This window comes from Taudactylus pleione, unplaced genomic scaffold, assembly GCF_031769625.1.
Source record: "Taudactylus pleione unplaced genomic scaffold, aTauple2 ptg001228l, whole genome shotgun sequence".
NCBI classification, from domain to species: domain Eukaryota; kingdom Metazoa; phylum Chordata; class Amphibia; order Anura; family Myobatrachidae; genus Taudactylus; species Taudactylus pleione.
The window spans coordinates 170,210-192,183 of NW_028285628.1; the positions used below are offsets into that span (position 1 = coordinate 170,210).

The 21,974-nt window shown below is 42.1% G+C and overlaps 1 protein-coding gene across 1 annotated transcript in view; it reads left to right on the forward strand.

Annotated features, from left to right (window-relative positions):
- LOC148450991 (cathepsin E-A-like) overlaps nt 1-19,551 on the forward strand; it is a 128,938-nt gene extending 109,387 nt beyond the window's left edge. Inside the window, exons 5-8 of the mRNA XM_088462407.1 lie at nt 6,867-6,989; nt 7,446-7,590; nt 9,450-9,548; nt 18,066-19,551. Coding sequence (XP_088318533.1) covers nt 6,867-6,989; nt 7,446-7,590; nt 9,450-9,548; nt 18,066-18,254 — 556 coding nt within the window. The 3' untranslated portion in view covers nt 18,255-19,551. The remainder of the gene's footprint in view (nt 1-6,866; nt 6,990-7,445; nt 7,591-9,449; nt 9,549-18,065) is intronic.
- The last annotated feature ends 2,423 nt before the right edge of the window (nt 19,552-21,974 follow it).

The window sequence follows — 21,974 nt, forward strand, 5'->3', positions numbered from 1 at the left end:
TCCTTATTGTCACGGCTGCCGACACTTGAGACTCCTGGGAGGAGGCAGGCCTACTAGGCACAATAAACTGAGGTGGCTTTAGGAATGACCTTTTCATGAAATCTCAATAGCACAGAATGAAAGTAAATAGAATTTATTCACAGGAGAAATATAATAGCATTGTCTCACATAAAGTCTCAACAACACTGAGGTTCACATAAGCAATAATGAGTATAGGAAAAAAAAAACATATAGTCTTTAACACAGAAAAGTTAGTATGGTAGGGAACCCCAAGTCCAGTATGAGGCTAACACCTCAGGATGGTATAGAGGAGCTTCACCTGGGTGGAACCCTGTAGTGATGGAGATCCGGAGCAGAGTGAGCCCTGTGATGCAGTCAAAGATGGAGCAGGGTTGAGCCCTGTGATGCTGTGAGGCTGAAGCAGGGTTGAGCCCTGTGATGCGGTGAGGTCGGAGCAGGGTTGAGCCCTGTGATGCGATGAGGTTGGAGCAGGGTTGAGCCCTGTGATGCGATGAGGTCAGAGCAGGGTTGAGTCCTGTGGTGCGATGAGGTCGGAGCAGGGTTGAGCCCTGTGATGCAGTGAGGTCAGAGTAGGGTTGAGCCCTGCGAAGCACCGAGGTCAGAGCAGGGCTGAGCCCTATGAAGTGGTGTGGTTCCGGAACAGGGTTGAGCCCCGCGGAGTAACTAGAATCCGGAGCAGGGTTGAGCCCTGTGATGCAATAAAGGTTGAAGTAGGGTTGAGCCCTGTGAAGCGATGTGGTTCAGGAACAAGGTTGAGCCCTGCGGTGTGACTAGAATCCGGAACGGGGTTGAGCCCCGCGATGCGGTGATGATAACTGTAACGGTGCAGTTGACAACTGTAACGAAGATGGATTCGATGTCCACAGGAATGAGAGGCAACAGATAAAGTAAATAGTGCAGAAAAAGGTGAAACCACAGCAGTGGAGCAGAAAGCAATACCAGCTCTGTAGTGCGGCTGGTAACTGGCATCAGAAGTTTAGCTGGAACATGAGTGGAGATATAGCAAAGTCCACAGCAACCCATAGGCATAGCAGGGATCTGGCAGGAGTCCAAGAAAGACCTGAAAGTAATGTTGCACAGACACTGAGACACAGTTAGTAACAGGCTTTATACTAGAGGTCTGTGGGGGTCATTCAGACCCGCTCGCGAGCAAAGGACGCTCGCAAGCGGGTCGATGTTGCTCAACTGCAACACATGGAGCTCCGTCGTGCGCATGCGCGAGACCAGGATGGCGACGGGCTCTCCGTCGCTCCGGGTCTCACACCAAAGGGGGCGTGCTGTCGATGTTGATTGACAGCACGCCCCCTTTGGTGGGCGTGCCGGGGGCGTGGCTGCCAGACGGAGGCATTCCCATGGGAAGAAGTTTACCTCGTAACTCTGGTGCCACAAATATCTTCCCAGGAGGAGGATCAGGAGAGATGGAAATTGAAGAAAAAGCCAGAGGGTTTATTATAAGATACCTTTGATCCTCATTTTGTTCTTTCTCTTACAACAACATTGAGAGTGAAAATGCATCTGCCTTTTTATTCAATGAACCTGGATGATACCTGAGGACAAAATCAAAACGAGAAAAAAAGAGTGCCCAACGAGTTTGTCGTGGGTTCAGACAATGGGCAGTTTTCAAATACAACAAATTTTTATAGTCTGTAAAAATAGTAACAGGGTGCTTTGCGCCTTCTAATAAATATCTCCATTCTTCCAAAGCTAACTTAATAGCTAACAACTCTTGCTCCCCGATGGAGTAATTACTCTCAACACTAGAAAACTTTCATTTCATGAAAAGAATCCACAAGACACTGTTCTCCCATCTGCAGCCACTTGAGACAAAATAGCCCCAACTCCATAGGTGGAGGCATCCACTTCTAGCATAAATGGTTTCTCAACATCTGGTTGAATTAGAATGGGGGCCGCGGAAAATGCATCTTTGAGAGTCTGAAAGGTATCCAATGCCTCTGGGGACCATACTTTGGGATTAGCCCCTTTTTTTGTTATAGCAGTAATTGGAGCTACAATCATTGAAAACGCTTTGATAAACTTTCTGTAATAATTGGCAAAGCCTAAAAATCTCTAAATAGACTTTAATGAAGTGGGCAAAACCCAATCTTGAATAGCCTTTAACTTCTAAGGGTCCATCTGAAGTTTGGAACCACAAATTATATACCCCAAAAAGGGTACCACTGGGACTTCAAAAACACACTTGGAGATCTTACCATAATGCTTATTAGCTCGAAGACGACTTAATACCTCTTTAACATGGGTACGATGATCAGAAAAATTCCTGGAAAAAATCAAAATACCATCAAGATAAACAATAACAAACTGATAAAGTATATCTTGGAAAATTTCATTCACAAACTCCTGGAACACTGCAGGAGCATTACATAAACCAAAAGGAATGACGAGGTTCTCATAATGGCCATCTCGTGTATTAAACGCAGTTCTCCACTCATCACCCTCTTTAACTCTGATCAAGTTGTAAGCTCCCTTTAGATCAAGTTTAGTAAACAGTCGAGACCCCTTAACTCTGTCAAACTATTCTGTAATGAGAGGTAAAGGATATTTATTTTTTACTGTGATCTCACTTAGACCTCTAAAGTCGATACGTGGATGAAGTCCACCATCTTTTTTCTTTACAAAAAAGAAGCCCGTTCCAGCGGGAGATGTAGAAGGCCTGATAAACCCTTTTCGTAGGTTATCTTGCACATATTCCGACATGGCTTGAGTCTCAGGAACAGAGAGAGGGTGTACGCGACCTTTGGGGGGCATTTTACCAGGAATAAGTTCAATAGGAGAATCCCAGGGATGAAGCGGTGGAAATTTGTCTGCTGCCTGCTCAGAAAAGACATCAGCAAATTCATGAGAAGGTGGAATATCTACTTTCACTTCAGCCAATCGTACCACAGGAATCAAAAAATTTATTTGCATTTAGGACTCCGAGAAAGAATTTGAGAGCAAGTCCAATCAATATGAGGGTTATGAAGAGTTAACCATGGTAAACCAAGAACTATATCATACATAGAAATGGGTAATACCAAAAACTCTAAACTTTCTTCATGCAAAGCTCCTACCCTCAACTTTATAAACTTTGTTTGATGTGTAACATATCCATTAGAAATTCTAGTTCCATTAACTGCAGAAAGGGAAAAAGAACGGGTTAATTTAACAACAGAAATTTTTAATTTCTGAACCAAAGACAATGAAATAAAATTGCCAGCTGCTCCAAAATCTAGCAATGCAGAAAACTCTTGACACGAAGAACCAAAATCAAGAATTTTCACAGAAATTAAACAATCCTTTTTGGGGGAAACTTTAGAAAGTACCCCTAGTTTGACTTCCCCTCCATCAACTAGGGAGGATCGTTTTCCCGGCCTTATTGGACATTTAGCCAAGAAACGTTCTGAGGATGCACAATACAAGCACAAATTAGAACGCCTTCTACGTTGCTTCTCAACTTCAGACAATTTAGCTTTATTAATTTGCATAAGCTCATCAGATGTACTATGAAAAAAGCGACACTGTGGAAGAGAATTTTTAGAACACTCAGAGCGACTCTTCTGAACCCCTCATTCTCGCATACGCAGATCAATTTTAATAGTCAATGAAATTAACTCATCCAAATTCTCAGGAAGATCCCGAGTCACCAACTCACATTTAAGTCTCTCAGAGAGACCATTCCAATATGCTGCTCTTAATGACTCATTATTCCATTTAAGTTCTGCGGCTATAGTTTGAAAACGAACCACATACTGACCAACTGGAGCTGTTCCTTGCATAACGCACAAAATATCCACACACGCGACCACTGATCTTCCAGGTTCATCAAATATCCTTTTGAAAGTAGAAACAAAAGCTTGGTAATTAGACATTAAGGCATAATTTCTCTCCCATAAAGGAGAGGCCCACTCAAGAGCAGCACCAGACAATAATGACATAATATAAGCCACTTTAACACGAGAGGTGGTAAAACTTTGAGGTAACAATTCAAAATGAATCTCACATTGGTTGAGAAATCCTCCGCATGTTTTTGGATTACCATCATAAGAGGTAGGAGTCAGTAAATGAGAAGCAGAAACCCCTAATGTACTTGCAACAGGAATCTTAAATTTATCAAGACATGTGGAAAGATCCTGTAGACATTGCAAAACTTGAACTTGAGTATTTTCCTGTACTTTCAAACGAGCGGTCAAACCCTGAAGCACCTGTACCCCAGTAGCCTGATCCGGATTCATTTTTAGGTCTGTGCAAACTGTCACGGCTGCCAACACTTGAGACTCCTGGGAGGAGGCAGGCCTACTAGGCACAATAAACTGGGGTGGCTTTAGGAATGACCTTTTCATGAAATCTCAATAGCACAGAAAGAAAGTAAATAACATTTATTCACAGGAGAAATATAATAGCAATGTCTCACATAAAGTCTCAACAACACTAAGGTTCACATAAGCAATAATGAGTATAGGAGAAAATCCCCCATATAGTCTTTAACACAGAAAAGTTAATATGATAGGAAACCCCAAGTCCAGTATGAGGCTAACACCTCAGGATGGTATAGAGGAGCTTCACCTGGGTGGAACCCTGTAATGATGGAGATCCGGAGCAGAGTGAGCCCTGTGATGCGGTGAAAGACGGAGCAGGGTTGAGCCCTGTGATGCTGTGAGGTCGGAGCAGGGTTGAGCCCTGTGATGCGATGAGGTCGGAGCAGGGTTGAGCCCTGTGGTGCGATGAGGTCGGAGCAGGGTTGAGCCCTGTGATGCGGTGAGGTCAGAGCAGGGTTGAGCCCTGTGATGCGATGAAGTCAGATCAGGATTGAGCCCTGTGAAGCTGCGAGGTCGGAGCAGGGTTGAGCCCTGTGAAGCGGTGTGGTTCCGGAACAGGGTTGCCCCCTGCGGTGTAACTAGAATCCGGAGCAGGGTTGAGCCCTGCGATGAAATAAAGGTTGAAGCAGGGTTGAGCCCTGTGAAACGGTGTGGTTCTGGAACAGGGTGGAGCCCTGCGGTGTGACTATAATCCTGAACAGGGTTGAGCCCTGTGATGCGGTGATGATAACTGTAACGGTGCAGTTGACAACTGTAACGAAGATGGATTCGATGTCCACGGGAGTGAGAGGCAACAGATAAAGTAAATAGTGCAGCAAAAGGTGAAACCACAGCAGTGGAGCAGAAAGCAATACTTAGAGAATGGCTATACTGAGCTCTGTAGTGCGACTGGTAACTGGCATCAGAAGTTTAGCTGGAACATGAGCGGAGATATAGCAAAGTCCAAAGCAACCCACAGGCACAGCAGGGATCTGGCAGGAGTCCAAGAAAGACACTGAGACACAGTTAGTAACAGGCTTTATACTAGAGGTCTGTGATCCATAGGAAGTTCAGAACATGTGACCCAAATGGAATCAGGTTTGAAATGAGCAATCTAGGAATCCCACAACCTGATAACACCTTGGAAACAGATGATCACTTTAACTCTCCATTACCTGTATGTGAAGAACGCCAGCAAGCAGGATAGCTCCTCCAATGACCACAAAGGAACTTTGGAAAAAGTAATCTATCTTTATGTACTGATATAGTCGCAGTCCTGACACTTACGACTTTCACCCCTCCAGCCATACTGTTGAGGCTCCTTCACAAGATCAGCCTAGACAACGTTTCTCGGCTCAAATTACTTTACCCAGCTTGGCCCTCCAGGATTTGGTTTCCCTTGATTAACTGGCTACACAAGGGCCCCAAGGCTCCCCTAGGCTTGTCCAAGGACTGTTTTCAAGGGACTCCAAACCTCCTTCAGGAGCTCCCACAGTCCATGTGGATTGCTATTTTGCTTAGTTGTCAACCAACTTTAACCTGTCAGTGCTTCAATGACCCTAATCCCAAAAGCATCGCACCTGAAAATATGACATCACACTGAAGGGCCACTAGCAACAGGAAGTAGAGCACTGCCCTATAGAGGGTGCACTCTGGGATGCACTACACATCCTGTAAGCCAAAGGCAAGTGTTGTAGGGCAGCGATGGTGCTGCTTTCAGGGCCATGCATCCTGTGCAGTGGCATCACTCGCACACCCCTTGGAGGAGGGGACCAACAACTACCTTTCCTCTGAGTGCCTGGTACAAACGTCTGCTGAGTCCACGCACTAAATTGAACAGTTTAAAAGGCTCACAGCTTATGCAGTAAAATGCTGCTATATTGGAGGGTAGTAAGAGAGACAGCAATTTGATAGTGTTGGGTTTTTAGACAACACAGATGGATCTCTCAAAAGATTCATCTGCCATTTTAGGCTTCTAATCCAACCCCCACTACAGATTCCCTATTTTTCTTTTAGCTTGTTATGATATTCTATCTGATGTCGATTTTTCTATTTTATGATGTGGATTTTTAAATTTGTGTCATTATATTTCCATTATATATATATTGCTGGGGTGACACACCCATATGGGTTCACAATAATCCTCTACATGCAAAAATAGAAAAAAAAAAGGGGGGGGGGGGGTAGCACTCACCAGTCTTCTTTAAAACATCTCTTTATTGCATCTCAGTAAAAATGTTACAACATTTCAAAATCCAAAATGTATATCTATATATATATATATATAATATATATAAACTTATTGTTGAAGTTGTTGTTTAAATTTGCTATTATATATTTTTAATCATTGTTTATATTTTTTTCTCCCCATGTGTGTCTGAAAATTCATAATTTCTATGCCTAAAAGTCAATAAAAGCAAATACATTGTTAAAATGAAGAGTGTTATGAGTTGTGTTCCAAAGAAGGGCTTAAAGAACTCTCATGTATAGCTCTGGATGTTTTTGTTTACCCAATATTTCACATTACTTTCTCCATTTTATTTTATTTATCAGGAACACTGACTCCTTAGATGGAGGAGAATTGATGTTTGGTGGATATGATAAATCGTACTTCTGTGGTCAGCTCAATTGGACCCCTGTCACATATCAAGGCTTCTGGCAGATCCAGTTGGATAAGTCCGTATTAAGATCATTCTAGCTATGTGTTTTGTTCTTTGTTAAAAATATTAATATGTATAAACATGCATTTAACTTGCATAGTGCTGTAGTACATCTTTTTATAACACTTCATTTTCTATTTAATTTGTGCCAGTGCTATTGAAACTTTTAAATGCATTGTTAAATATGTGTTTTATATGCTTTTAACTTGTATTTTATCATGCATTAAAAACGCATCGTAAACACTGGTAGGTATGTAACTTAAATAATATTGTTAGTGCCATTTTGCTCATCACACTCTTAATAGTTTTTGTTTTTTTCAATATAGCAAAGCTCCTTGTAAGGATCCAAATATGGAACTCACGTTTACTTGTGTTCACTTTTCTTCCAGTTATTTAGGTGAAACTTTGCTTTGTAAATGTGAGCATTGTGTGAGGTTTGCCTTATACAGCAAAATGTCCAATCTATTTGCAGTATTCAAGTGGGAGATAATCTGCTCTGCAGCGGAGGTTGTCCAGCTATTGTTGACACAGGCGCTTCCCTAATAATTGGTCCCACCAGTGAAGCCAATCAGATTCAAAATGCTATTGGAGCCACCATCACTGGCACAAATGGGGTGGTACGTTCTATACTCAACACACTTAAAAATGAACATACTGTATTGTTGCTCAGTTTTAGAATGTATATGATTTTTTGAGCAATATTGTCACAGTGGCGTAACAAGAGGGGGTCTAGCGGGGCACGTGCCCTGGGCGCTGTCAGACCTGGCGGGGGCACTGACCTGGACGTGGCCGAGTTCAACAGCAGCAAAAATACACTAAAACAAATACACAGTGTGTTTGTTTTAGCAGCCAATAACAGTCAGATAGACTCTTATTTACTGCTGCACCCAGGGCCGGCACCGGGCTGGAGCTCATTTATGAGCTCCGCCTTGTGGCTCCCGCAGTGGGTGAAGGGAGAGATGCCATGATGTCATTACGTTTATCCCATAGTGCTGAGCGGGACGGGAGGAGGGGATGGGGACAGGTGCAGGAGGGGAATTTTGGTAAATATAATTTTGTGTTCTGTTTGTTTTATATGTAAAGGGAACTACTACTGGAGGCACTGTATAAGGGCCACTACATAAGGGGCACTATTGGGGCCACTGTATAAGAGGCACTACTGGGGCTACTGTATAAGGGGCACTACTGGGGGCACTGCATAAGGGGCCTACTACAGTGAGCACTGTATAAGGGCCACTCACTACTACTAGGGGCATTGCATAAGGGACACTACTACTGGGGACATTGCATAAGGGGCACTACTACTAGGGGCATTGCATAAGGGTCACTACTACTATGGGCATTGCATAAGGGACACTACTACTAGGGGCATTGCATAAGGGACACTACTACTGGGGACATTGCATAAGGGGCACTACTACTTGAGGGCATTAACTTGCATATGGAATGAAAAGCAATGTTCCCAGAGTGACGAGAAACATTGGTGTGTCATGTTGACATGCCCCCATTTTTCAGTGGCCGCGTCCACTTTTTTGGCATGCACGCACCTTCACCGCACACACACAGTTGGGGGAACGCTATTTTTAATTTTGCCCTGGGTGTCAAATACCCTAGTTTCATCACTGGTCAATTATTATGCATAATATATTTCAACACTGCTCAATCAAACTGCATAAAGGTACACACAAACCCAGCTACTGGACACCCAAGTCATAACTACATTTTTACATTGCTTTTTATGTATTTTGTCAAGTTAGTCATGTAGTTGCTATGGCTGGATGGGGGAAAAACTACTCATTATATTAGGAATATTGTACTTATTTGAACCTAAATTTATTTGAGGTGCCAAGGGAGGGGGGCAGGTACTATTAACCTGGGTCAGCTACTGTAGAGGGGCCTGGGAGGGGCCCAGATCAGTAGTACATCAGGCATGGACAGAGAGGAGACTACTGCTGCGCAGTGGCAGCAGTCTCTCTCCGCAGCCCAGTGCACGTTGCTGTGTGCTGGGCTGTGGAGGGGCCAGGGAGGCTGCAGAAGCAGCCTCCTCTCTCTCCCTGCAAGCTTAACAGGGGATGGGTGATCACACTGACCGAGGGGGACAAATTCCCCCCTTCCCAGCGTGGCCACAACTCCTTGGTTTGGCCATGCCCTCTCTCAGTACCTGGGCCTATCACTGCTCTTGACGGCCCTGGGTCCCATGGGTTGTTCTAGGTGGGACTAGTGTATGGGGTAGAACTTCGAGGCTCTAAAAATTGTGTGCTTACAGGACTAGTGTATGGGGTAGAACTTCGAGGCTCTAAAAATTGTGTGCTTACAGGCTTACAAGTGATGTCAGTTTAGCTCTGTGTATCAACATACAGTATATATAATATTATATTATTGATTTAAACATCACTTAGAAAAATTATATAACGAGCAACAAAATGTCTCTATATCTGTAACACATTGATTCTAACCAAACATTCTGTCACTATAGTATGCAGTGGATTGCAATAAATTCAGTGAGATGCCCATCATCGTCTTTACAATCAATGGGATCAGGTATACGTTGTCAGCTCAGCAGTACACTATTGAGGTAAGAGCTTTATACTAAATCACTAATTGCATAGTCCAAACATCCAGGCTATCACTGTGTGTGAATGTCAGTGCTCAATATTCAAATAATTGCGGACGAATTTGCACATTAGCAAGGCATAACTAGCTTTAGTGTATTCATGGCACTGTAAAAATTTCAATTTAATATACAAGATTTGCTGGTCTCATATGTAGAATAACAATAAAGGGTTCAAAACTGGCTACAAACAGTATACACTTTCCCAGTGGAGGTGTTAGTAAGCTGTTTTACTTTATGGGAACCTATTGCACTCAATGCAGTTCCAGGTCACATCTTTGTTTGCGAAGTGTGCTTTGCGCTGTCACCATAGCGCCACCTCCTACCTAATGTGTCTCCAGTGCAAGCTCGTCTTACCACCTGTTCTTCTTCCTCCATTCATCGGACAGATGGGGCATGCCCCTGAATGTCTCTCTCTCTGAGACAATGCATTAAAGATTCCACATATAGCAGCTGCGGTGCCACTATACACCACCGTGACACCAACACTGGCCACACTACAAGTCCCACTGCCACCACTGCATGTACCTGCAGGTGCACGCTACAAACACCACACACCTTAACCTGCTCCTGGCTGGATCTGTCTCCCTTTATATGTTCCTGTACTGTGCTGCAATAACTCTGTGGGGTGTCAGTGAAAGCTACTGTGTTCACAGACGCAGAGCTGCAGCCACAGAAGCCATGTTTAGATGGATAAACTGCACATGCCATAGGGCTGGTGCATGTTCTGATGGTGATGTGATGGTGTAACAGCAAGCAGAGGCGCAGAAGTGGGAAGTTCAGTGCTTGCACATTCAGGCAAACACTAGTACTGTATATTAGGGGAAAGCTGAAACTATCATTTGCATATTATCACTCCTGCGACTCCGCCCACAGACGCAAGAGGGGACGCAGAAATGTGCACTTCGGAATCAGGACCTTTGTCTGTGGGCTAACTGGGCTGCTAACAGTTTACACTGGTTGAGCTTGAAAATGGAGTCTTAAAGATGACCAGATTTCACCAAAGATTTCTATTAGCAGATAATAGGCTTTGTTACAAAAACACCAGAGGTTGCGGACTCTAAGCTTATCATATTAAATAGTAATGTACAAAATACAAGTTGGTCAAACAATTTATAGGCTTAAAAAGATGCTTCTAAGGAAGAGGTTTATCTAGAAAAGAAAAAACAACACAAAAAATGTCCCCAGCACATTGCAATAAGCCAATAAAAAGGCAAACATTCCATATGTAAATGAAATGCAGAAGACTCAGTAGCCTATCCATATGGCCCCCGATGATTGTTGATCTCTCTGCGAGGGATACTTAAGTATCTGACTCGCGGAGGGGGAAACTTGACACTGGAGCAACTTATCATTGCTTCGGTGCAGGGACAGTTGGTCCAAAAAGCAGCTGTTCCCACGTTTAGTATCACAGCTACAGAAGTAGCTGCATTACTTTCCTCCTCCCTGTCGGCCTGGCTACACATGTGTGACGAGGTCACGCATGCGCACAGCCACCGGGGAGTCCATGAGAAGGCGACAGAGGGATCCGCTCGAATCAATCTGAGCGTCCCCGGAACTCCTTGGAGCGGGGATCCAAGAACAAGCGGCGTCTGAAGACTTTCAGTTTTTGGAGTTTGCTGAATATCAGGTGGTCCTATCAGACCGCTGATGATGAATGGCCTGGTAACCTAAAGCGTTTCCGCATGGTTACTGGGCCATTTAGAGATAGAAACATAGAATTTGACGGCAGATAAGAACCACTTGGCCCATCTAGTCTGCCCCATTTTAAACATATTGTTACCTCAACCCTTATTGATCTTTACTTCTTCTGAAGGATATCCTTATGTCTATCCCATGAATGTTTAAATTGCTCTACTGTCTTAGCCTCTACCACCTCTGATGGAAGGCTATTCCACTTGTCTACTACCCTTTCTGTGAAGTAATTTTTCCTCAAATTTCCCCTGAACCTACCACCCTACAGTTTCAGAACATGTCCTCATGTTCTAATACTTCTCTTTCTTTGAAGAATGTCTCCTTCATTTACCTTGCTAAAACCCTTTATATATTTGAACGTTTCTATCATGTCTGCCCTTTCCCCTCTCTGCTCCAAACTATACATATTAAGATCTTTTAGTCTTTCCTGGTAAGTTTTGTGGTGTAGACCTTGCACCATTTTAGTTGCCCTTCTTTGTACTGTCTCTAATGTATTAATATTCTTCTGGAGATTTGGCCTCCAGAACTGAACACAGTATTCGAGATGAGGACGTACCAATGACCTATACAGTGGTATTATCACTTCTTTCTTTCTGCTACGGATTCCTCTCCCTATGCAACTAAGCATCTGACTTGCCTTCCTCATTGCTTTGTTACAATGTCTGCTTGCCTTTAAGTCACCTGAAATAGTGACTCCTAGATCCCTTTACTCTTCAGTAGTTTCCAGTATAGTGCCATTAATACTATATTTAGCCTTTGGATTTTTGAGACCCAAGTGCATGATCTTGCATTTTTTGGCATTAAACTGTAGTTACCTAGAGCATCAATCATTTGTTTTACCCCTCCTGGTGTGTCTACCCTCTTGCATACCTTTGTGTCATCTGCAAAAAGGCATAGTTTCTCTTCAATACCATTTGCAATGTCACAAATAAAGATATTAAAAAGCACTGATCCAAGTACAGATTCCTGAGGTACTCCACTGGTAACATTTCCCTCTTGAGACTGCACTCCGTTTACTACAACTATCTAGATAAAGGGGGGGCAATAGATAAAGGGGGGGCATAGACTTTAGTAAGGTACCACATATAGCAGCTGCAGTGCCACTATACACCATCGTTTTACCACCACTGGCCACACTACAAGTCCCACTGCCACCATGGACTCCCCGGCGGGATTATGTAGTAGGGTGCGACTTGCAGCCATTGTGGGAACTCCTGCGAGTCTCCCCTTATTTTTAAAGTGGCAATAATTTTAATGGCAAAACCAGTTTCGTTAAGCTTTTAAAAGCTTGGCAAGACCAAGAGGGACTATTTGGCGTGACTTGAGCCAAATCATAAAATGACAATAATAATACAGAATGTTATAAAGAGAGTTATTTATGGAAGAAATTAATATAAAATCTACTTTCAATTATAGGGAAGACATGAACAGAGCTGTAGATGAACCGAGGAGGCTTAATGTAACTCTTGCTCATAAGTATAACCAGGAGTACATGTACACTAGTGACAGTAATCTGTGATGGGTTTGGAATGACGGGATACTCTTAGATGAATCTTTTCATCCTTAACTTTTTCCCGACCTTCAAGGACCTCAAAAGGTGTTTGGTAGCAACACAATGTAAACACAATCTCCCTTTGAATCGTCACTCACGCTTCTCTGGCAAAAGATGCGACCTCAGAAAAAAAAGAGATTTGCCCCCCAGCACACTGCAGCAAAAACAATACTTAAATCCTACATGATAATAGCGATTCAGAGGTATTAGTTACATACATTTGCAAATATATGAATAAGCGCCAGGCCAATTGTCAAGGCTCCTGTATTCTGGCGTCCCTAGCATTAAGGGGTTCACGTCCGAGAAGCAAGGCACCCCGAAAAAATTCCAACCAAGGGCCATCCCCAGGGCATCACACGAAAAAGGGAAAAAGGTGATAGTGAAGTATAAAGAAAAGATGTGCAAGTATAAATCAATAAGTGTTAATGAAATGAGAAAGAATTAAAATGACACAAATAATATACAAACAAATAGAGAAGTGATAAAGGTATTCTATGTGAATTAAGTGGTGATGCCATGAGAAAGGCCCAGTCAGAACCCCCCCGGGGGCCCCACTCCCAAACGCTCACCCCAAAATAATTATTGCTACATAATGGTAGCACCCACTCTGGGTCACGTCCGAGAAGCAAGGCACCCCAAAAAAATTCCAACCAAGGGCCATCCCCAGGGCCTTGCTTCTCGGACGTGAACCCCTTAATGCTAGGGACGCCAGAATACAGGAGCCTTGACGATTGGCCTGGCGCTTATTCATATATTTGCAAATGTATGTAACTAATACCTCTGAATCGCTATTATCATGTAGGATTTAAGTATTGTTTTTGCTGCAGTGTGCTGGGGGGCAAATCTCTTTTTTTTCTGTGTTCAGTGTAAACCCCGCCCTTTACAAGCACCTGTGCTATGCAATTAAGCTGATCTGAGCAACTACCATTTTTTTTGCAAGTTTGGAGAGGCATGAAGGCAGTCAGCATTAGGAGGATGTGCTGATGCTTATAGTGCCATGTGGAGGTTTTTTGGGGTACCTCCAAGGTAAGTTAGCTTTCAGCTTTTATATGTACTGTTATCATGCAGTACATCAATTGTAATTATATGACCCAGAGTGGGTGCTACCATTATGTAGCAATAATTATTTTGGGGTGAGCGTTTGGGAGTGGGGCCCCCGGGGGGGTTCTGACTGGGCCTTTCTCATGGCATCACCACTTAATTCACATAGAATACCTTTATCACTTCTCTATTTGTTTGTATATTATTTGTGTCATTTTAATTCTTTCTCATTTCATTAACACTTATTGATTTATACTTGCACATCTTTTCTTTATACTTCACTATCACCTTTTTCCCTTTTTCGTGTGATGCCCTGGGGATGGCCCTTGGTTAGAATTTTTTTGGGGTGCCTTGCTTCTCGGACGTGAACCCCTTAATGCTAGGGACGCCAGTATAGAGGAGCCTTGACGATTGGCCTGGCGCTTATTCATATATTTGCAAATGTATGTAACTAATACCTCTGAATCGCTATTATCATGTAGGATTTAAGTATTGTTTTTGCTGCAGTGTGCTGGGGGGCAAATCTCTTTTTTTTCTGTGTTCAGTGTAAACCCCGCCCTTTACAAGCACCTGTGCTATGCAATTAAGCTGATCTGATCAACTACCATTTTTTTTGCAAAAGACATGACCTACCCAGTTGCATAGGTTCCTCAGCAGCCGGTGATATCGATCGGTCACGAGGAACACATTGACTTTTGGGGTACCAAGGTTTATCTAGCTGCATAGGATCTTCAGCAGGGAGTGGCGACGGTAAGACTTGAGGAACAGAAGGAGTCTTGGGGTGCACGGATTTATTTTTCTCAAGTTGTCTTTCTTTAAATCATCCAAAATAGTAGGCAGTTCTCTGGAAGCAAGTATGTCTTTAACCCGGTCAGATAGGCCTTGCCAAAAAACTGATATTAGAGTTTCATTGTTCAATGAGAGCTCAGAAGAAAGTGTCCTGAATTTAATTACGTATTGTCCCACTGATTGGTGACCCTTTTTCAGTTGTAACATGTCAGATGCAGCTTAAGAAGGTCTACTTGGCTCATCAAATATTTTGCGGAAAGTGGACAGGAATCCATTAATGTCTTACAGAATGGTATCAGACCTCTCCCAGAGTGGTGAAGACCAGAATAGTGCTTACCAGTCAATAGTGAAATAATATATGAGGTTTTAGTCCTATCAGTGGGAAAATTTTCAGATTGTAATTCAAAATGTATGCTGCATTGGTTGAGGAACCCCTGACAATTTGTGGGGTTACAATCATACTTCTCAGGTATGGTTAGACAAGGTCTGGACCGTGAAGGACGATTTCACAGGAATTCGAAGATACCTGAGAAAAATTAGCTTGTAATTCTTTTATCAGAGCGGATAACTCCTGCAAGAATCGCATAATTTGCTCATGAAGAAATTAGCACTGAATTATTAGCTGTGCCATAATGGGGAAGGGGCATGACAAATCTGATTTGTCCCCTACTATGATGAAGGGGTACCGATCCCATTGTACCACTGTTATCTAGGTGTCATTGTCAAATACAGTGTGACTCCAATGGCAGTAATGATACACAATAATGATGCAGTATAACTCACCAGCTTTAGATGTAGGAGAGCGCTGGTGAAGCTGCACCTGCAGCAGGATTTGTCCATCAGAACAGCCATGCATAAATCTGGAGCCGGCAGTGTAGATCACTGACTGAAGGTATAGAAAGAGTGCTACAACTGTATATGCAGCAAATAGCAGTGAGGAGGCTGTGTATGTACCCTGCACCAGCAGCTGAACTCACTGGCAAAGGTACTCGAGGTGTGCTAGTAACACCTGAGTCAGGAAATGGTGACTGTGTTCAGAGCTTCCATCAGAAATTGTGGGACAGATAGCTCCATGTGTAAGGTGCCTGGCTGCCATTTGAGAGGTGATAGGTTTGAATCCCAGGTATCACAGTATTTTTAAATGTGTGCGTTAAATAAAAAAGGATGTGTCTGAAGGTGCTTGGGGATGGGTAGTTGGCAAGGGAGGAGATAGGGATTGTCAGGAAATGCTGGGGTTAAAACAAAAGGAAGTTACAAGTGAGAATGATTATAAACAGAAAGTTGACAGACCTGAGCAGCACCGACCTGCCCTGCGGTGCCCTGTGCCGTGGCACATGTCGCACAACCCAAGTTATAGTCCTGATTAGAAGCATAGAGAATGCCAACAAATAGGTAAAAACAAACATTACTAATAAGTAAAACAACATATTATTTTATCTTAATACAGTATGCCGAATGTACCTCAAAACCAAATTTTTAATATTGATTGCATAATCCAATACCTTATTTGAAACAGATCTTGATTATTCTAATATTATACTTTAGTGTAATTGTGTCCTTCATTCTGCTGCTGAAATAGATTATGAAGTAGTTGTAAGTACAATGTAATTAATCATCAAACATTTGAAATGGTCATATGCAATTGAATATGGACAGACTGTTGAATACATATGAACAGACAGATAAATCAGACAAGCAGGCTCTGTATTTAATGTCTTAATTTTACGCATCTAAAGCACACATTAATAAGCTAAATATGAATTAAACTGAGAAAAATTACTACATTCTAGTTTCATTATGTAAAGCTTTACATATGTTTCAAAGATTCAGATAGCTAACAACCACTGAAAATAGAAATGAATATCTTTTGTCTATACTGTCTTTTATCTGTCCAAAAAACTGAATCACTAAAGGTGCGTACACACACAACGATTTAAGTAATGAACGATTTTGGTTGAACGATTTTGGTTCACCTTTTCCCTTGAAAAAGTGAACGAAAATCGTTTTACAAAGTAGTTGGTTTTACTTTACTTAATAAACTATTTTCTTTGTGTTGATGGAAAAATATTGCAACTTCTATTGAAAATCGTTCAGTTGGCTAGTCTGACTGAATTACAACTACAATCGACAAACGTGAACGCACATGAACGTTATTCGTTCATCGTTTCACGCTGAACGATTGAACGATAATGACGTCGTTATAGTTAAATCGTTCAAAAAATCGTTGTGTGTGTACGAACCTTAATGCTTACCTATGAACAGCAAAATGCAGGCCCACATTACTGCTTTATTTGTGCAAGTGCATTTATTTGTCCACTAAACGTGTGCCAGAAAGAGCATTGGCGCCCCCCCTATTTTTTAAATAGGGAGATACTGTATCACCCAAAAAAGGGCCATGGTCTCATGGGGAAGGGCCAGGGAAGAGATAGGGGAGGCCAGGAGATGCTGGGGATAAAATAAGAGGAAGCTACAAGTGAGAATGACAATAAACAGAAAATTAACAGGGCCAAACAGTGCCCCCTGCCCTGAGGTGCCCTGTGCCATGGCACTGGCCGCACTACCATAATTACGTCTCTGCTTAAGTGTCTAGCACATCAGGCTGCATTTAGTACATGTCACTGTTATGTGTTTGAATGATTGTTCCTTGAAGAGCGCCTAAAAATCTGGTTTTCATCTAAAGTAGAAGGTGCAAACTATTTCTATTCCATTCCAAAATAAAGGAGGTCAAATCTCTGCTACATCACACTAGGTGGAAAATATGTTCTCTATCACATCTGTATAATCTTGTTTTTGCATGTGAGTGCAAAGGTAGGAACACTTACTGTATATACCTAATCTGCACTGAAAAGAGATTACACTCATCAGCCCAACTCATCACATCAAATGGTGTAAGCATTTCCCCCATACACTGAGGCAGCCACATTGGCCCCTAAATCCATGCACTTAGCACTTACCTATAAAATAATTGCATAGGTATAGGCCCCCATACATCTGCGACGGATTGCTGCGATGTAGCAATCCTGCAATCCGGCATCGCAGGGTCTGTGAAATCCAACATGTTGGAGTTCACAGATATGCCGATCACGATCAAAAAATTATCGTGATTGGCACATCGGTGAAATTTAACATGTAAAATGTAACCGATCCTGCAACGGATCGTGGAACATCGATGGCTGCTGGTCTGCATTTCCAACTGGTGGATCGGCATTTCCAATCCCATCGCAACATCGCGGCGATCCGTCACAGATGTATGGGGACCTTAAGTGACGTGATAAAACAACAATTACATTACTCTTTTGTATGTTGGCAAATTTTCCTGACTAGTACTAGAGAAGTTATTATTTCTTATAACTAACTTACAATTATTGTATCAATGTAACTGACAGGTTTCTCTTCTTATGCAGATTGGTGAGAATAATTGCAGCAGTGGATTCCAAGGTGTTGACCTTGAAGTCCCGCTTGGTGGATCCCTGTGGGTTCTTGGTGATGTTTTTCTTCGTCAGTTCTACTCTGTATTTGACAGGGGAAATAACAGAGTGGGATTTGCCCGCATTGTACATAAGCCCACTCAACGCTTATCAAAAGAGTTATAATTGACATAATAAAGATTTTGCCAAACTGATAATATATTGACATTTAATTTTTAAGAATATAGCTTAAATTCCCCTTTTTTTTGCGATGATGCTCCCATTGTCATAGAGACGTCCACAGTCCCTCTCTTTTGAAGCGGTGCCCCCCAACCCTGGCTGTTTACCTTAGCAGATGGGAGGTGGAGGTAGCATCTTATCCTTCTGGGACTGCAAAAATTGTTGAAAAACAGCAATTTTGATAAATCACCTTTCATTATATTTCCCCATTATCACTTATTAATTATTTTAGGTGTCCCCTAACCACTGGCTTCCTAATGATAGCACTGGCCCTAAGAATAGTATCACACACTGACTCCCCGGTTATAGACTCACAGCAAATAAACCATGGAGTGATTCACACTTCACATTGTGCAGCGGGATGGCCAGCTGCTCAGTGTGGCTGATATCAGGTGTGCAGTTCATGATCTCACCATAGTATTTCCCAAACTCTTTCAGTAACTGTTAGAATGATGCTTTCCCTATTCATTGGCAAGTTTATTTAGTAATATCTGAACATATATCATGGTCTTTCATTTTTTCAATTCACTTCATTTGTCAACTCTGTATGTGTTCATATTTTGCAAATAGTCCTACTTGAACAGCAAAATCTCCCTTGTGTTATGAAATCTATAATTTACTCGACAAAATGCAAAATCCCAATGCGCTATATATCAAATGATGCCAATTATACTATTTATCCTATCAAGAACTGATGTACAAGATATATTTCCTTGTCAGTTATTTGCATGTTAACCAGTGGTACACAACCTCTTCTAGTCCAAGGACCACTTTGGGAGATCACACTTAATAAACTTTAACTTGCTTAAACATGTAAAATATATACAATTTACTATACTTTTGGAAAAGATCTTTATGGAGACAGAAGAGTGAGCAATGCCACAAACCAGGGGGGTGGCTGTGCATTCCCCTTTCCCCCTGTAGCAACACTTTTTTATCCTCTGCAGCATCACCATCACAACCCCATAGCACCACATCCTCCTGCACTGCCAATGTACTCTCTCCCTTTGGCTTCCACTATTGTAGGGTCGGTTGTGGTGCCATCAAACAGATACAGTCTTGAGACTCATTAGATTTAGGAAGATTATTTTGTTTTTCTTCAGACATGTTAATACATGTGGGCTTTTGTGCTTTGCATGCAAACGTTTGCTTAACAGTCCTAGTCTGGGTCTGACTATTTTGAAATATAAAAAAGAAAAACCCTGACATTTGCTGTCAGCCGACAATAAAATAATTATCTGTATTTCCTTTACCTTTGTTTTAAATAAAAAAAAACATTGCTAAATTCATTGTCTGAACATTTTGGTTTATTCCATAATGCGATGTGTCATAACTTTAATAGTGATGAAGAGATATATTAAAAAATATACTTGCCAGGGCTAGAAGTCTTGTGAAATTGTGAGAAACTGAACTCTCTTGATAAAGTTGGGGTAATGAGCGGCTGCAAACCCTGCTCTGAGGTCAGCTCTGTATGGGAAGTGTAACAAGAAAAAGGGGGAATATGCTCATCTTAAATACCTTATGTGTAAATGCATATACTAGATGATACTGATTATGTCTAAATAAGTGTTAATTTGATACAGTAGTTATTATAAATTAGATTAAACACTAAGTTGCAGTGTGTACTGTGTATGGAATAGTTTAGGAGGAGCGATTCCCCAATCACCTTCTTACCTCGGGGGTAAGACAAACTTTGCGGGATTGTATTTCTTATTGGTATTGATCTTGTAATTAACTATATGTCCCCCTGATGTTAATGGTATGCTATGCACACCTGAGGTTAGGGATGTAACCATGGGGATGAGTAATATGTATATGTGGCATTCCGCTCATATGCTCACCAAATTCAGCAAATTCTCACCCCATTAAAATGCATCAGACAAGCACCCCTGTGGCTTTTAAAATTTTGTTTATACTCTACTGCAAGAACAGCTGGTAACCCAAATGATACAACACTAATCTGACCGCCACTGTAATTCCGTCTGTGTGGCTGTGTTACTCTGAACTGGCTGAGCTCTGTCAACCAAGCCTATACAGGTTAGCTCCTTCTGGTTTCGGCAGTAGAGCATCTGTGGAGATATTTCCGCCATCGATTAATCCACAGTGGAGGACAGTAAGTGAACACTATAACCCAGCATTTTGCGACAGCTTGAAAGCCCCTGTGTAGAAAGTGATCATAGTGTCACCTGTGGTAAATCTGGGAGTGCTCAGCGGGAACCTCAATTAAACCTTTGGATTAGGATTGAAGACATAGGAGTCACTTACCAGGTATTATCATATACCCCACTCCTATGACTATTTCCAGCAACAGCACTTTTCTTCCCACTTGTCGGTCAGTATCCTAACCCTCCCCCTATCCTTAACCCTAACACTCCCTCCCTGGTGCCTAAACCTAACCTCCCCCTCCCCGCACCCTAAACCTAACTATGCCGCCTTAGTGCCTAACCCCTAACCCTTCACCTAGTGCCTAGTTATTCCTAATTACAGCATATACAGTACCTACTGTTGTTATTTCAGAGCCTCCACCCAAACCTATGATATGAGATTTATCTTGAAGTGTACCTGGGAACTAACTAATACTTCTGGTACTAATTATATAGCTATTACCTTCTGCAACTTTTACCTTCCAGCCTTCTTCTATTGACACTTTTGCAGAACATGACATAGTAACAAATACTTAACTGTATGTTTATTTGTCTGGAACATGTCTTCCATTTACTATATAAAAATGAAAATTTGTCGTCCTGTCATTCTGTCTTTCTATACAAATCCACAGTTTACAAGCCAAGATCGTGACATTTTACATACGAGCGTATTAAAACACAGCAGAGGCCACTAAAATTTTTTTAAATCGAAATGAATTACTGTTAATTTTTAATTAATTAAAAAAAGACAAGTTTTGCATAGCATTCGCCCTCTACAGGTCAGGTCCGGAATTAGAAAAGGATTTATCCCACAGTTTACAAGCCAAGATCTCTCATGGTTCGATACCTAAAACACAAAAGAAGAATAAAAGCATTGCCCTGTTTGGTTTATTGTTAGATGCAGATTTGGACACCATTCTTCTTGGGCCATCTGCAAGGTCAATAATAAAAATATTAAAATTTTATTTTTGTTTAATTTCATAATTTGATTTTATAACATGCATTTTGCTACATACAAAGGAATTATGGAATTTTATTCTGTAGCATATAAATCTCTGAACATCATTTACTATGGCTCTCGCATGGAGTTTACAGTACCTTTTAAATCTGTATGAATTTATTATGAATCAGCGGCTTTGGTTCTCAGACAACCGAACCCACCCAAATTCCGGGGATCCGTGGCGATCCGTGCCAAGCTCGGATCTCCCTGCCTGCCCCGGATCCCTCACCTGAGGCAAAACCTTGCGATGCCACTGTCAGGTCGCGAGGTTTTGTATTGAGCAGGCTTAACGCTAATTGGTTGAGAGAGCTGCCTGTCACGGCTCTCAGCCAATCAGCGTTAAGCCCATTTAATATGCACATAGGAAGCAAAAGAAGATGGCGCCCGCCATCCATCGCTGCCTGAAACTGCCGGCAACTCTGGCTGCCGACACCGCCGACACCTCCACTGGCAGCATCCCCTGCTGCCAACACCACCACTGCCGGCACCCCTGCAATGCTGCCCCATATACTCAGGACACCC